Source organism: Lynx canadensis, chromosome D3 (assembly GCF_007474595.2).
Source record: "Lynx canadensis isolate LIC74 chromosome D3, mLynCan4.pri.v2, whole genome shotgun sequence".
Classification (NCBI taxonomy): Eukaryota; Metazoa; Chordata; class Mammalia; order Carnivora; family Felidae; genus Lynx; species Lynx canadensis.
The window spans coordinates 45945661-45963891 of NC_044314.2; the positions used below are offsets into that span (position 1 = coordinate 45945661).

The following is an 18231-nucleotide window of genomic DNA, read 5'->3' on the forward strand; positions in this document are numbered from 1 at the left end:
TACCACCAATGCTATAACTACACGGGTGTCCTAAACTCACGCAATACACCTGAAGAAGTGCTAAGCAGATATAGAACAATTTTAACCAAAATGAAAGAAAATGCTGGGAATCCATGTGGATTCCTTGTAGAGTGGGCAATACCAGTAGTGGAGTAGAAGTAGTTTAGAAAATTAAGTAGATAAAATTCTGAAAGCTCTCCCATGTATCTCACAATTTGGAGAGATAATGCTTGGGGAACATAAGCAGCCGAGAGAAAGACCAAATGCCTTCACTCTAATTCACTGATCAACAAAACCTCAATTCTAACATGAATTCAACAAGAAGAATCCCATTGTTCCTCTCTCCACCTCTTCCCTTGAGAGTGAAGTGGGAAAAAGTCTAAAGAATAATGTGTAAGGATAGTAGTTCTCAAACTGGGTCTTCTGTGGAAACATGCCCATATTCTCAGGGGCTCAAGAGTAATCTATAAGAAGTTTAATTTTGTATTACAATGGTAACCTAAATATTTTGAGAATTGGTATTTGTGTTTATGATTGCCTTGTGGCCAAAGGTGATATTAGTACTAACTATGCAAATAGGTGTCCTCTCAATTAGTATCATTGAAACAGAAATATAGAATAGGTTAAATACAGAACTAGACCTGAGATTGCATCTTTCAATTAAATAAAATTTAAGACAATTTAGCAAGGCTTTTGCTCTTATTGTTCCCTCACTTCATTCCAGTCTGTCAATTTATCTAACAGGCCTTTCTCTAATCATGCTATCTAAAATGACAACCCTCCCTCTACATCCCACCCTCATCTAATAGACTCATGTTGAACTTTATATCTTATAGGGAAAAGCCATGGGACTTTCTAACAATGTAACATAAATTATGGCTCAAGAAAATCTCAATATTTCCCCCAAATTTTAATAAATTAAATTAATTGATCACCACATACGATAATTTTTATGATTCTCACCTAAACAATTCTGACTTAAAGCAATTAAAACTTCCAACACAAACTAGAAAATGTTTACGATGAAAATCCTAATATCAAAGTCTTTTGGATGAGGGTAAAATTATTCTCAGAAGAAAATTCCTAATCTCATTGTAAAATAGTAAGTTACTTAAGAAGTTAAAAAAGGAATACAAATATTTAAGCTAAGCTTAATGGGAAAAATAAGAAAAAAAGCAGAAATTAATGGGAGAAAACAATATAATTGACAAGTAATACCAAGAGATAGCTTTTAAAGGAATAATTAAGAGATATCTCAGTTAATCTAGCCAAGAGGAGCAAAGCATAAAAAATATATACAAGTGTGAAAAAGCAAGAATTTAAAAATTATAACCCTAAGTTAATTAACATGAAAACCTTAGTGAAAAGGATGACAGACTAGAAAAATTAAAAAACTGCCCATACTGACTCAAGAAAATAATAGACAACACAGTCTCTAACAAACATGGGATAATTTCAAAAACAAGTGTCATGCCTAGAAGGTTCATGGATGAATTTTTCCTAATCTGCTGTTATGGGTAATTCCTGTGTTATTTAAATTATTCCATGGCACAGATCAAAATAAAAATGTTCCTGACTCTTTTTTTGGAAAGCTACATAACAATGTTAAAATCTGGCAAATATAACATTTTCTAAATAAAGAAAGGTACCAGTGATTTTCATTTAGGAAAGCTGATGTTAAAAATTCTAAACAAGGGGCGCCTGGGTGGCTCAGGTCGTTTAGCATCCTACTTGGGCTCAGGTCATGATCTCGCAGTCGTTGAGTTCGAGCCCCGCATCAGGCTCTGTGCTGACAGCTCAGAGCCTGGAGCCTGCTTCGGATTCTGTGTCTCCCTCTCTCTCTCTGCCCCTCCCCTCACTCATGCTCTGTCTGTCTGTCTGTCTGTCTCTCTCTCTGTCAAAAATAAATAAAACATTAAAAAAAATTTTTTTTAATTCTAAACAAGATTTTCACAAATGGAATCTACAAACACAGAAAAATAGTAACATACTATAAACAATTATGGTTCATTCCAGGAATTTTAGGAGTTTCAATGAAAGCAAATCTTTTAATATAAATGTTACAGGGGAGAATGAAGATCTGGTTTTTTTGCCCTTCTGATAACAAGAGCTCTTCAATTGTTCTTGGAAAAATAAGGAGTCTTTAGGTGCAGCCGTAATGCAACCCAGCCTAGTCAAACAGTAAATCCTTACAGTTTTACTGAAAGTGTTTGGAAGACAGGATAATTCTTTACCTATAGCTAGGAGCCTGGAGCCTAGGACTATTTAGGAGCTACTCTTAGGGAGGTCATGTCTGAGGGTGAAAGTAATATAAAGAGCAAGTAAGAGATGGACACAGAGACGGAAGAGAAGAGGATAAGAAGGAAAAAGAAACAGAGACACACCAGTTCTAGGGCTATTCAAGAAGACCGTAGTAGCCATGTAACTGAGCCTGAAAGGAAGGTTTACCCCTGCTCCCCTTGGGTACTTGATTCAGTACAGTTGACCCTTGAACAATGCAGGGGTTAGGGGTGCCAACCCTACCACTTCATGCAGTTGAAAATCCATGTATAACTTTTGACTTCCCCCCAAATTTAACTACTAATTGCCTATTGTTAACTGGCAGCCTTACTGATAATATAAACAGTTGATTAACACACATTTTGCATGCTATATGTGTCATATGCTCTATTCTCACGATAAAGTAAGCCAGAGAAAAGAAAACATTAAGAAAATCGTAAGGAATGGGGCCCCTGAGTGGCTCAGCTGGTTGAGCGTCCTACTTCAACTCAGGTCATGATCTGGAGGTTGGTGAGTTCGAACACTGCACCAGGCACGCTGCTGTCAGCTCAGAGTCTGCTTTGGATCCTCTGCCCCCCTCTTTTTCTCTCCCCCTGCCCCGCTGGTGCTCCCTCTCTCTCTCAAAAAATAAATAAACATTAAAAAAATTGTAAGTAAGAGATATACATTTACAGTAGTGTAAAAAGTTCAAGTGGACCCATGCTGTTCAAATCCATCCTAATTTTTTGCTTAAATCAGTTTGAGTTGGATTTCTTTTATTTAAAAACAATTTTTAAAAAATATTTATTTATTTTTGAAAGAGAGAGAGAGTGGGGAGGGGGGGTGGCAAAGAGAGAGGGAGACAGAATCCAAAGCAGGGTCCAGGCTCTGAGCTGTCAGCACAGAGCCCAATGCAGGGCTGCAACTCACGAACGATGAGATCATGACCTGAACCAAAGTCAGACGCTCGGTGGACTGAGCCACCCAGGTGCCCCGAGTAGGGTTTCTCACGCTTGCAACTGAAAGAGTCCTAACTAAAACAATTAAATAGTATAAACGATAAAAGCTACAAAACATTTGATAAAATTCAATATCCATACCTAGTTTAAAAACAACACTAGAAAAGCAGGAAGACTATCTGTGAAGGCTGTTTCATAACTTGTTAAAAAAGCATCACAAACTGGCAGCCAGAGTCATGTGAGGAAATGAGTCACTATCCATTCCACTGTTCAAGCCAAAACCCCAGTTGTTATCCTTTATAGTTCCTCCTCTCACACTATCCATTTCCAATCAATTACCTTGTTTTTGTCCATTTCAGTTACAAAAGCTAACCAATTCCCCATCACCATTCTAGTACAAGCAACCATCATTTCTTGCCTGGATCACATACAACTACATAGCCTAATAGTTTTCCCCTTTCTACCTTTGCTCTCCATCTTCCCACCCCCACCCTGCACTCCCATTTGGACTCCACAAAGCTGCCAAGGTGAACATTAAAAACCTTAATAGGGTCAAGATTACTCTCTAGGTGAATGTCCTTCCACAGCACTCCATTGTACTTAGAAAATCTTTTCAAACTCTTTAGTCTTGCCTATAAAGCTGAACACGATCTGGCTCCTGCCTACTTATCCAACAGTATGTCATTGTTATTCACCAAGCTCCAGCCACATTACCTTTTTTCAAGACTTTTTCAAGTCCCTCTGCCTGGAATGCTTCTTTTCCTATTTCAAGTCTCCATTTCAATTTCACCTCAAGGAGTCCTTCTCTATTATCCTTTATAATAACTTGTTCTTTCAGTCAACACATTTACAGTTATTTATTTATTCATTAGACTCTTCTCTCCAAATAGTAAAATCTCTGACAGCAAGGAAGCAATCAGATAAATCTAGAAAGTGGGATGCTCTACTGAACAATTAACCCAGTCTCTTCAAGAAGTCAAAGCCAGGAAAAAAAGAAGAGATGCTGTTCATGACTAAAACAGATGCCTAAGGGTAAGCAATGCATGGACTTTAGATTCAGACCTAAACAACACAATTACAAAAAGATATTTTGTGAGCAACAAGGAAAACCAGAGTGTAGAGGATTACAAAATATTAAGGAGTTTTTGTCAATTTCGTTAGGAGTGATAATGGTTTTAAGAAACTATTTTTTAGAGATGTATACTGAAATATTTACTTATTTGTGAAATATCTGAGATTTCAAAATACTCCACTGAAAAATGATTTTCAACCTATACCTCACACTATATACAAAAATTAACTCTAAATAGATCATAGATTTAAACGTAAAATGCAGAACTATAAACTTTCAGGAAAAAACAGAGGAGAAAAATTTTGGGAACTAGCCAAAGGGTTCTTAGACTTGGCACCAAGAAATATGAACCGTAAAAGGAAAAACTGTTAAATTGGGCCTCATCAAAATTATAAACTTTTGTTTTATGAAAGTCCATATGAAGAGGATGAAAAGACAAGCTACAGACAGGGAGAAAATATTTGCAAACCCTACATCTGATGAAGGGCTAGATCTAGAATACATAAAGAACTGTCAAAACTCAACAGTGGAAAAGCCAATCTGGTTAGAAAATGGATAAAATTGAAAAACATTCCATGTTTATGGATTGGAAGAAGAAATACTGTCGAAATGTCTATACTACCCAAACCAATTTACACATTTAATGCAATCCCTATCAAAATACCAACAGCATTTTTCACAGAGCTAGAACAATCCTAAAATTTGTATGGAATCACAAAAGACCCTGAACAGCCAAAGCAACCTTGAAAAAGAAAAGCAAAGGTGGGGGCATCACAATTCTCGACTTCAAGTTATATTACAAAGCTGTGCTGATCAAGGCAGTATAGCAGTGGCACAAAAACAGAGACCTAGTCCATGGAACAGAATAGAAAAACCAGAAATGGACCCACAACTATATGGTATCTTCCATGAAGCAGGAAAGACTATCCAATGGAAAAAAGTCTCTTCAACAAATGGTGTTGGAAAAACTGGACAGCAAAAGAACGAAACTGGACCCCTTTCTTATGCCGCATACAAAAATAAGTTCAAAATGGACTGAAGACCTAAATGTGAGACAGGTAACCATCAAAATCCTAGAGGAGAAAATAGGCAGTTACCTCTTTGACATAGGCTATAGCAACTTCTTACTAGATACATTTCCTGAGGCATGGGAAACACAAGCAAAAATAAACTATTGGGACTTCATCAAGATATAAAGGAAAGGACACAATCAACAAAACTGAAAGGCAACCTTCAGAGTGGGAGAAGATATTTGCAAATGACATATGTGATAAAGGGTTGGTATCCAAAATATATAAAGAACTTAAAAAACTCAACACCCCCAAAATAAATAATCCCATTAAAAATGGGCAGAAGACACAAATAGCCATTTTTCCAAAGAAGACACATGAAAAGATGCTCAACATCACTCATCATCAGGGAAAGATAAAATCAAAACTATGAGATATCACCTTACACCTGTCAAAATGGCTAAAATTAACAACACAAGAAACAACAGATGTTAGCAAGGATGCAAAGAAAAGGAAACTCTCTTACACTGTTGGTGGGAATGCAAACTGGTACAGCCACTGTGGTAAACAGTATGGAGACTGCTCAGAAAGTTAAAAATACAACTACCCTATGATCTAGCAATAGCACTACTAGGTATTTACCCAAAGAATAAAAGAAAACTAATTCAAATAGATACATGTGCCCCAATGTTTATAACAGCATTATCTATAATAGCCAAAATATGGAAACAGCCTGAGTGTCCATTGACTGATGACCAGATAAAGAAATTGTGGCATACACACACACACACACACACACACACACACACACACACAATCGGATGTTACTCAGCCATAAAAAAAGAATGAAATCTTGACATTTGCAATGATATGGATGGAGCTAGAGAGTATTATGCTAAGCAAAGTAAGTCAGAGAAAGACAAATACTGTATCATTTCACTTATATGTGTAATTTAAGAAACAAAACAGAAAAACATAGGGATAAAAAAAAGAGAGGGAAACTATAAAACATACTCATACCTATACAGAACAAACTGAGGGTTGCTGGAGGGGAGGTTGGGGGATGTTAAATAGGCAATGGGGATTAAGGAGCGCACTTGTGATGAGCACTGGGTATTGCAGGTAAGTGATAAATCCTACACCTGAAACTAATACTACAATGTATGTTAACTGGATGGAATTTAATAAAAATGTGACAGAAGAAAAAGAAAATGGATAAAAGACATGAAGGACATTTCACTGAAGAAGGTATACAAATGGCAAATGAGCACATACAAATGTGTTTGATATCATTAGCCATTTAACTGCTAATTTAAAACTACAAAGAGGGATCATTATACGCTTATCAGAATGAACAAAATGAAAAATAATAACACCAAATGCTGGCAAGGATGTGTAGAAGCTGGATTACTCTTACACTGTTGGTGAGGATGTAAAATGATACAGCTACTCTGGGAAACAATTTGGCAGTTTCTTATAAAACCAAACATGCAATTACCATATAATCTAGTAATTGCACAGTTAGAAATTTATACCAGAGACATAAAAACTTATATTAACACAAAAAACTGCTATAAATGTTCATAGCATATCTATAAATAACAGCTCCAAACTGTAAACGACCCAAATATTTTTCAACAAGTGAATAAACACTGTGGTACATCCATACCATGGAATACAACTGAGCAATAAAATGTTGATATATGCGACAACTTAGATCAAGGGGGAAAAAGGGGAAACAAGCAAATCCCAAAAGATTTCATATTATAGAATAGCATTTACATAATGAAAAAGTGAAATGAAAAAATTTTAGAAACAGAGGGCAGATGACTGCTGCCAAGGATGAGGGCTATGGATACAAGGGTGTGTAGGGCAGGCAGGGTAAGGAGGTGGGTGTGGTTATATAAGAGCATCATGAGGAATCCTTGTGGAGTTGGCACTATTCAGAATCTTGACTGTATTGGGGAGGCTGGGTGGCTCAGTTGGTTAAGCATCTAACCCTTGGTTTCAGCTCAGGTCATGGTCTCACGGTTTATGGGATTGAGCCCCACATTGGGCTCTGTGCTGACAGTGCAGAGCCTGCTTGGGATTCTCTTTCTCTACCCCTCTTCCCCCTGCCAACCCCGCCCTGCCTCTCTCTCAGAAAAAAAAAAAAAAAAAAAGAATCTTGACTGTGGATATAAGAAAGTTCACAGGCAATAAAATCTGATACAACTTAATATACACACAAATGCACACAAGTGATACCAGAAATCTGAATAAAATAGGTGGCTTTTATCAATGTCAACAACCTGGTTATGATATTGAGCTATAGTTTTACAAATGCTACCATTGGCAGAAAATGAGCAAAGTACACAAGGAATCCCTATGTATTCTTTCTTTCTTTCTTTCCTTCCTTTTTTTCCTTTTTAGGTTAATTTATTTAAGTAATCTCTCCACCTAACATGTGGCTCGGACTCATGACCCCAAGATTAAGAGCTGCATGCTCTACTAACTGAGTCAGCCAGGTGCCCCCAAATCCCTGTGTATTATTTCTTACAACTGCATGTGAATCTACAATTATCTCAATAAAAAATTCAATTAAAATCACTCCATTGGAAAGAGGGAAAAGTTGGGGAAAGATAAAACAGGTTGGTAAAATGTTGATAACTGTTGGAGCTGGGTAATGGGTATACAGAGGTTCATTATGGTATTCCCTTTATATCTTTGTGTGTTCCAAATATTCAATAATAAAAAGTTAAAAAAATAAATAAAATAAACATAAAAACAAACAAACCTTGAATTTCTCTACAGGCTTTATTCTCACCAGCAATTTAAACATATGCTAAAGTCTCTCTTAAAATCTTAAAGACCACTTAATTTCATTCCCACCTCTCTCTCAACCCCTTCAAACCCAAATAGTGTCATCATCCCTCAGCTGATGGCAACATGGTTTCTACCCCCAACTCCTCTCAGAGTTTAGCCAGGGTGGATTACACACAAATCATTAAGGTCCCTCATGGTTGTAGATTATCCTCTACATAGTGCATTAGTCTACAGTCTATACTTCATCTTCTCGAGTGAAGACAGAACTCAAGAATACTCATTCGCTTGACCTTCAACATCGCTTGACCTTCAACATACATGTTAAGTAGGGGAGAGAAATAATGCCCTTCAAAATTACTATCTCTAGCGCAGATCGATCTCCTGAGTTCCAAACAGAGACTCATGCCTCAGTCTCTGTGGGTCAGGAATCTGGACACAGTTTACCTTCTGACTTAGGGTCTCTCACAAGCCTGTGATCAAGTTTGTCCTCCAGGGCTGTACTCATCTCAAGGCTCATACGGGAGGCTCCATTTCCACACTCACTTACATGGTTGTTAGCAAGATTCAGTTCCCCAGGGATCGTAGGGCTACAGATTTCAGTTCCTTACTGTGTTTTGAACAGAAGCTTCTCTCAATTCCTTGCTACATAGGACAACTCAAAATGGCAACTGCATGCTAGAAGAACAAGCAAGTGAAAGTGAAAGAGTATGCTCAAGACATAAGTCACCATCTCTTTGTAACTTACCCTCTGAAGTGACATCCCATCACTTTTGCCTATCCTATTCCCTAGAAGAGAGTTACTAGATTCAGCCCACACCCAAGGGAAGAAGATTACACAAGGGCATGAACATCTGAAAGTGGGGATCACTGGAGGCCATTTTAGAGGTTGCCTACTATAGTTCCATAAGCATTTCAACCTCAACAAGTCCCAAACCTCAATGGTTCAAACTTCAGTCAAGTTTAATTTTCCTTAAGAAAATGGCAGGGCCATTTACCCAGAGGCTAAATCCAAAAACAGAGGTGCCATCTTTGACTCCTCCCTGTTCAGTTCTCTCCTCTTCCTCTCCCCCAATACTACCCAAATAATAATCAAATTGTATCAACTATGCCACTAAAGTTTCTCTAAAATCTGCCTTATTCCCATTTCTGCCCCAACCTAGTGAAAACTATCATATTTCATCTGGATTACTTCATAGACTCCTTTGTGGTTTCTCTGCTTCCAGTCTTGATATCATCCAATCCACTGACCACATTAAAGTCTGAGAAATCTTTGAAAAATAAAAACATGAAAAAAAGAAAAAGAAAATCTGAATGTGTCATTCCTCTACTTAAAAACTTGTACTAGTAAGGACCATTTCTCACTAAGCAAACTGAGACAGCACAGAACTGGACCTGGAACCATAAGATGTAGGGACTGTAATATTTACTCTTTACATATCAGCCTTTTGCTCTCTTAATGCACAGAAACTTTCTCTGTTACAGAAAAAGAAAGATGGCCACTGGCAATCTTGGACACACGTCCCAACAGTTGTCCCAGAGTAAAAAAGCTACCTCTATTTCTAGTGTTAAAAAAGTCCTACGGATGGACTTACATTGGCTAGATTTGAGTCACATGCTTATCACTGTGTACAGGAGGATAGAGACTATGAATGAATCTATGTGAGTCGTGTGAGTGCCTCTGTGGTTGGACAAACGCAGTCTGTTACTAGAAGGAGAGATCAGTTATAATCCAGAGAATGACAATAGCCACATTAAAATCCTTCAAGGCCTCTTACTTTCTTAAAGTCATTCTATATCCAGCCCTTCTTTCTAGTTTTATCTCTCTCTCTCTCCATCTGTCTTTTTTTTTTACATTGCCTCAGTGATCTGGAATGCCTTCCAATTCATAGAACATAGTTGTCTTTTGCTGCTCGGTCTTCCACATGCTATTTCCTTTGTCTAAAATACCCCTCCCCCTTCCCACCTTTTAACCTGGCTACCGTTCATCTTTCAGGTGCTTACTTAAATATCACCTCCTCAGGAGAATCTCCCTAACATCTAGAGTTCCCATACTGTACCATATTCTCCCCATTATAACACTCATTTAGGCCTACTTAGGACCATTCACTTAATCATCTAATGTTCCTGCAAGATAGTAAACTCTCTAAGAACGGGGATTTTACTCACTGTGAAACCCCAGAACCCAGCACCATGTTTGGCATATCTAAGTGCTCAACAAAAATGAATGTGCTAGAAGAACCACAGACAAAAGTGAAGGGAAAAGAGAAAGCAAAGGGAGAGTAAATAATAATAGCAACCGTTTATTAAATAGCTGCTGTGAACCAGACACTGTGCAAGATGCTTAACATGTATTATTACCTCATTTAACTCACATCAGCTCTATGAAGCAGGCGCTAGTTTGCTGCCTGTTTTACTATTAAAGAAACTGCAGTTTAGAGAAGTTGGTTGCCTTACCTGATGCATACTTGCCTTCCAAATTCATGATAGTGATAGCCAATTAATATTCAAATATTTATTGAACAAATTTCATGGTACAATGCAAAGATCAGAGGTTTTGGAAGTAGAAAAAATTAGGTGTGAATATGGGCTCCATCATTTTCTAGCTGAGTACCTTCAGGAAACTATCACAGCCATGAATCAGTTTCCACACATAAAAAAAGGGAGTTAAATACCGTCCTTAACATTACAAAATGTGCATAAAATACTTGGCACAAAAGAAATATTACTTAAATGCTTACTTCTTACCTAGCCCCCTCACTGTAGTATATCATGTGGTATATATATAAATACAAGAGGAATTAGGCTACCTAGCTTCTTAAAGATCCTACTATCCAGTTGGTGTGAGAAGCCTATTAAATAGACCTGAAATTAAAGTGAATATGAGGCCACGGGCCACCTGGGTAGCTCAGTCGGTCGGGCTTCTGACTCTCGATTTTGGCTCAGGTCATGATCTTGGGGTTCGTGAGATCGAGCCCTGCATCAGGCTCTGAGCTGACATCGCAAAACCTGCTTGGGTTTCTCTCTCTCTCACTCTCTCTCTGCTTCTCTCCTGCATGTGCTCTCTCTCAAAATAAATAAACATTTAAAAAATTTAACAATAAAGTGAATATGAGGCCAAATAGTTAGTACAGATTATAAATTCCGGAAAAGAATAAGAGCCATGATGGCTGGAGTGCATCAGAGAAGGCTTCATCAAGGACAAGCAATGTGAGGAGATTCCCAAAGGATAAATAAGAGGGAGTGTGGCAGAAATAAAGGTGTTTTCTCCTCCACCCACCTACGAGGGCACAAACACATATGGGTAAACCAATGAAGGTGCCCCTTTAATTAAAGAGGGTTGATAAGGATTATGGAAGAATTTGATGGCCAGAATGTGAAGCTAAGATTTGAAAAAGTAGGAAACGTGGAGCCAGTAACAGTTCGGGGTCAGAGAAAGGACAGTGTAAGGAATGGTAATAAATCTTACCTTTTTCATGGGAATACTGTAAAGGATTCATGACTTTTTTTCCTAAGAAGAAAGGTATTACCTCTCCAAGATATTATTCAAACATGTTTTTCATTTATAAAAAAAGGAACTAAAGCAAAAAGAAAACAGGCCTCTTGCCTCATTTCATGCTATAAGATAATCAATAAGAAGGAAGTGGAGGCCAAGACTCTCACTGTGGTCCCCATAACTTCCTGTATTACTAAATAATACTGCATCCACATGTTGGTCAAAACTGGTCAGCCCTGGCTTATTTATAAGTCCTCACAGCAACTACTGTTTACAGACAGAGTATTTTGTGGCGTATTTTAATAAATGCCATTATAAACTTTACCCCCCATAAAAGGTCATAGCACCCTCAAGGAAACGCAATGAACAACTCCATGCAAAGATGCAAATTATAATTTCAGAATCCTGAGACGAAACTGTCTCATCCTTCCAATGTATCTTTAAAAATGCCCACTATAGGTATTTTTATATCTTTACCCTTTTACAGCTCATTACAAAGGAACTATCAATCAGTTCTATAGCATTCTTAAAACATTTTAAATGAGCCAATGTGGCTTCTTATTACACCCCAGTCTTCCACCATTACTTCCTTTGTTTTAGGCTCTAAAACTTGGGCATTATTTTCTAACCATATGCTTCATGCCTTGTTGGGGATTATATAACTTTTTGTTTTTATCAAAATGGTACCCTTTTGGTTTAAGCTACATCAGGCTTTTCTTAAATTTACAATTCTAAAAAAATTACTTATAAAACAGAAGCAAAACTAGAGGGCCCAATTAAATAGAAAAATACTTTAAAAATGATAAGATTCTTTCTAGTGTTTTTTTTTTTTTACCACTTTACATTTGATAGATTTATAATAAAAGTGAATTATTTCCTTCCATAACTAAATTGCTTTGGAAAGTGAGGGAAAATACAGACACTGCTACACTTAGAAATGCATGGCGTAGTCTCATAGCTAGTGTCTCAATTTCCAGAATACAAAACAAACATGCTCATGAAATTTGAGAGATTTAAAAAAATATTGGATCCTTCTGAATTCATAGGTTAGGACTTAGAAGATTCGGGGTAATAGATCTTTGGTTACCAGGGCAATGTTGTCCTTTTTAATTTTTATAAATCACTAATATTATTAGATATAATTAAAACTTGGCAGGAATAGTACTGCTACCCTGAGCATTTAAAAGTTTTTCAGAAATGTGGATACATAAATATAATGTAGGGTATAATCTCTCAAGGAATTCCAGCATTATTTGAACAACAACCAAAAAGTGGCAAAAGATCGGAGTTTCTTGGGGCTTAGAGGCTCTAAAAGGCTGCCAAATATTCAGGTGAAAACTTTAGGACAATTACTTTTAACAGGTGGAAATGTATGATAACTGGCTTGGCGTTTTTGACCAACTTCTCAACAAGAGATTCAATTTTACTTTAATCGTTCCTATTTCAGGGGCAGGCATGGTCTATTTGTAATGTAATTACTGCTAAACAACAGTACCCACACAAAGTAACTGCTACTTTTCCACGCATCTGTGAATTCCCGCGGAAGTGGCTTATGTGCATTCAGGATGGCTGTTACTGGCTAAAAGTCTTTTCTTCTCTTATTGTCAGACACGGCATTCATATTGCTTCTAAAATCAAGGCTTCAACTGACACCCTAGTTTGGGGTCTGGAGCTATCCTTCGAAAGCGTCTGCACACCTATGAAATCTACCTCTTGCTGCCTCTTGCTCAAATTTCAGAAAGGGCATCTCCATCAATTAAAAGAACGCAGCAATTTTCACAAGTGGGAGGCTCTCCTTTCCTGACCCCCTCCTCCCCCCCCCCCCCGCCCCCACACACCGGAGCCTTGGGCTGGGGCAGCTGGGTAAGGAAGGCATGACACCGGGCACGGTGGGCGGGGTGGGGGGCGGTGGTGAAGTTGGCTGCTCACCGCTGTGGATCCTTTCTTCACCGCTTCCTGGGCATATTCCACTTGGAAAAGGTGTCCGTCTGGGGAGAAGACAGTGATTGCCCGGTCATACCGAGACGCCATGGCACAAGCCTACGCCGATTCCTGTGGCGTGGACGACGCTACTACAGGTGAGACGTGCGAAAGAGCCGCCCCGCTGCCACGTGCCACCCGGAAGTGCTTGCCCGGCCTCAAAGTGCCTCCCGGAAGTGTTTGGGCACCCACTTCTTGTCGCCATGGGGAAGCCCTGGCGTTTGGGGGCCAGGTGCCCCTCAGAAGTCCTCCTGCTGGCCTGCCTGGGCACGGCTGTGCTTGCGAGTTGGCAGAGTTCTTCTGCTACCCTCGGTGTTTGGTGCAGGCTTCCTAGTTTTCCCAGCACGCTGTAGCTCCAGCAGTGGTGTCAGATCACTCCAGTTACAAAGATGACAGCAAAGACTAGAGCTTAACTGAAAGAAATTTGAAGGTCAGATATTTTTATTTTTGCAAACCTGTCAGAGCACCAGGGGTGAGTTAAATCTCAACCTCTTCATTTTAGCTTCAAATTGTAAATTTCATTTCACTGTCTCTCACATATTTTACATCGGTTTAAAGCAAGGAAAGACATGATAATTTTCAAAATAGTGTTTCTTTTTTGCACTAAAGACGATGTGGTATATATATACAATGGAGTATTACTTGGCAATAAAAAGAAGGAAATCTTGTCATTTGTAACAACTTGCATGGAACTAGAGGGTATTATGCTAAGTGAAATCAGTCAGAGAGAGGCAAATATATGACTTCACTTGTATGTGGAATTTAAGATACAAAACACATGACCATAAGGGAAGGGAAGCAAAAATAATCACAGGGAGGGGGACAAAACATAAGAGACTCTTAAATACAGAGAACAAACTGAGGGTTGCTGGAGGGGTTGTGGGTGAGGGGATGGACTAAATGTGTAGAGGCATTAAGGAAGACACTTGTTGGGATGAGCACTGGGTGTAATACATAGGGGATGAATCATTGGAATCTACTGAAATTATTGTTGCACTATATGCTAACTAACTTGGATGTAAATTAAAAATAAATAAAAATAAATAAAATTTTTAATTTTTGTTTTTCTATTTTAGAGACATTGAGCATGTAGGGGTTGGGCATGGGGGATGGGCATAGGAGAGAGAGAGAGAAACCCAAGCAGGTTCCATGCTCAGCACTGGATACCACCACACTGGGATCATAACCTGAACTACAATCAAGAGTCCCATGCCCAACCAAGTGAGCCACCCAGGTGCCTGGAAATAGTGTTTCTTTTCATTTTCTGCCTTGTGAACAAAATACAGTAAATGGGCAGATAATCCACTAAATAGAGCAAATAGTACATCAAACTATTGCTAATGACAGCAATTAAGATAATACTATTTTAATCAAAGAAAAAATTTAAAAGCCCAAAGTACACTGCTTAAGACATTTCTGCAAATATAACTATGGTAGAAAGTCTGTAAAAAGGCACAACATTTCTGCCTGTGAAACAGCTCTTGTCTTTTTGTCCTCATCTATAAGATGGGAATATTTTTAAAATCTTTTTAAATTTACATCCAAATTAGCATATAGTGCCATAATGATTTCAGGAGTAGATTCCTTACTGCCCCTTACCCATTTAGCCCATCCCCCCTCCCACAACCCCTCCAGTAACCCTCTGTTTGTTCTCCATATTTAAGAGTCCCTTATGTTTTGTCCCTCTCCCTGTTTTTACATTATTTTTGCTTCCCTTCCCTTGTGTTCATCTGTTCTGTGTCTTAAAGTCCTCATATTGAGTGAAGTCATATGATATTTGTCTTTCTCTGACTAATTTTGCTTAGCATAATACCCTCTAGTTCCATCCACGTAGTTGCAAATGGCAAGATTTCATTTTTTTTGATTGCCAAGTAATACTCCAGTGTGTGTGTGTGTGTGTGTGTGTGTGTGTGTGTGTGTGTGTGTGTCAATGGATGGATGAATGGATACAGAAGATGTGATGTGTATATATATATACACACACACACACACACATATATATACATCATATATATATATATATATATATATATATATATACACACACACATATATATATATATACATCACATCTTCTATATCCATTCATCCATCCATAGACATTTGGGCTCTTTCCATACTTTGGCTATTGTTGATAGTGCTGCTATAAACAAAGGTGCATGTGCCCCTTTGAAACAGCATACCTGTATCCCTTGGATAAATACCTAGTAGTGCAATTGCTGGGTCATAGGGCAGTTCTTTTTTTAATTTTTTGAGGAGCCTCCATACTGTTTTCCAGAGTAGCTGCACCAGTTTGCATTCCCACCAGCAGTGCAAAAGAGATCCTCTTTCTCAGCATCCTCACAAACATCTGTTGTTGCCTGAGTTGTTAATGTTAGCCATTCTGACAGATGTGAGGTGGTATCTCATTGTGGTTTTGGTTTGTATTTCCCTGATGATGAGTGATGTTGAGCATTTTTTCATGTGTCGTTTGGCCCTCTGGATGTCTTCTTTGGAGAAGTGTCTATTCACGTCTTTTGCCCATTTCTTCACTGGATTATTTGTTTTTTGGGTGTTGAGTTTGATCAGTTCTTTATAGATTTTGGATACTAACCTTTTATCTGATATGCAAATATCAGATATCTGATACTGCAAATATCTTCTCCCATTCCATCGGTTGCCTTTTAGTTTTGCTGATTGTTTCCTTTGCTGTGCAGAGCTTTTTATTTTGATGAGGTCCCAATCGTTCATTTTTGCCTTGGTTTCCCTTACCTTCAGAGGCCTGTTGAGTAAGAATTGCTGCAGCCAAGATCAAAGAGATTTTTGCCTGATTTCTCCTCAAGGATTCTGGTGGCTTCCTGTCTTACATTTAGATCTTTCATCCATTTTGAGTTTATTTTTGTGTATGGTGTAAGAAAGTGGTCCAGGTTCATTCTTCTGCATGTTGCTGTCCAGTTTTCCCAGCACCACTTGCTGAAGAGATTGTTTTTATTCCATTGGATATTCTTTCCTGCTTTGTCAAAGATTAGTTGGCCATATGTTTGTGGGTCTATTTCTGGGTCCTCTATTCTATTCCATTGATCTGAGTGTCTGTTGTTGTGCCAATATATAAAATGAGAATATTTAAAATCAGTAGTAAAGTGTTATTCTCAGGTTTAAATGTGTTTGTAGGCAGAAGTAATTTATAATGGTATCTGGTAGGTAGTAACAGCCAGGTAAGCTTATTTATTATTATTACTTTCCATGTATTGTTTAATATATGTTGTTTTCCACTGTGGAATATCTTAAGTTTGGTGAAACCAACCTTAACTAAAAGAAGACAAAAGAGGGGCACCTGGGTTGCTCAATCCGTTGAGCCTTCAACTTTGATCTTGTGGTTCTTGAGTTCGACCCCACATCAGGCTCGCTGCTGTCAGCCTGTCAGCGCAGAGCCTACTTTGGATCCTCTGCCCCCTCCCACTTGCTTGCCCTCTCTCAAAAATAAAAGAAATGTTAAAAAATATATATAAGAAAAAAGAATGATTACCTATAAAGAGGAAAACTCAATATCCTTAATTCCAAATACTTAATTCAGAATTTTAGTTGACTACTAAAAACAATTTTTATTTACCCCTCATCTTTCTTCTTTCTTTCTTTTTTTTTTTTTTTTTACTTTTTAAAAATTTATTTTGAGAGAGAGTATGTGAGCGGGGAAGGGTCAGAGAGAGAGAGAATCCCAAGCAGGGGACCAGCCCAATGCAGGGCTGGAACTCACAAAACGTGAGATCATGACCTGAATTGAAACTAAGAGTCAGACACTTAACCGATTGAGCCACCCAAGCGCCCCCATCTTTTTTGTTTAATATTAAAAACTATTGAAAAGCTTGGTGCTTCTGAAAAACAAACGAACAAAGAAACCAGTAATTCTAACCAAAACAACTCACTCTAACTTTTCAAGAATTTCTGAAGTTTTACAATGAATGTTATGTTAAACCAACATTTACAAGAAGCTTTTATATAAGAAGTGTTTTAGTGTTTTGTTACATAACTGTAATTTTTTTTCTTTTGAAATATAGATCACAGGAAATTTCAAAAATGTGCAGAGGGTCCCCTGTACCCTTCCCCCACTTTCCCTCAATGGTAATATTATACATTCCTATAGTACATTAACAAAACCAGGAAATGACATTGGTAAATATCCACAGAGTTTATTCAGATCTTGCCAGGTTACATGTATTCATTTGTGTATGTGTGTGTAGTTATTTGCAATTTATCATGTATAGATTGGTATAACCTCTGCCACAATCAAGATACACAACTGTTCCATGACTATAAAGATTCCTTGTGTTGCCCACTAACAGTCATACCCATCTCTCCATGCTCCCAACCTTTGGAAACCACGAATCTGTTCTTAATCTCTATACTTTTGTCATTTTAAAAATTTTACATAGGGGTGCCTGGGTGGCTCAGTCGGTTGAGCGTTGGACTTTAGCTCAGGTCATGATCTCGCAGTTGATGAGTTCAAGCCCCACGTGGGGCTCTGTGCTTACAGCTCAGAGCCTGGAGCCTGCTTTGGATTCTGTGTCTCCCTCTTTCTCTGCACCCCCCCCCACCCGCTCATGCTCTGTTTCTCTCTGTCTCAAAAATAAATATAAACATTAAAAAATATTTAAAAAAATTTTTTACATGAATGGA

General features: G+C 38.1%; 1 protein-coding gene across 3 annotated transcripts in view; it reads right to left on the reverse strand.

Annotated features, from left to right (window-relative positions):
* Nucleotides 1–13629, reverse strand: part of PSMA8 (proteasome 20S subunit alpha 8) — a 49020-nt gene extending 35391 nt beyond the window's left edge. For all 3 annotated transcript variants that reach the window (XM_032595402.1, XM_030336516.1, XM_032595401.1), the window contains exon 1: nt 13528–13629. In XM_032595402.1, the coding sequence (XP_032451293.1) occupies nt 13528–13629 (102 nt within the window). The remainder of the gene's footprint in view (nt 1–13527) is intronic.
* Between the last annotated feature and the right edge of the window lie 4602 nt (nt 13630–18231).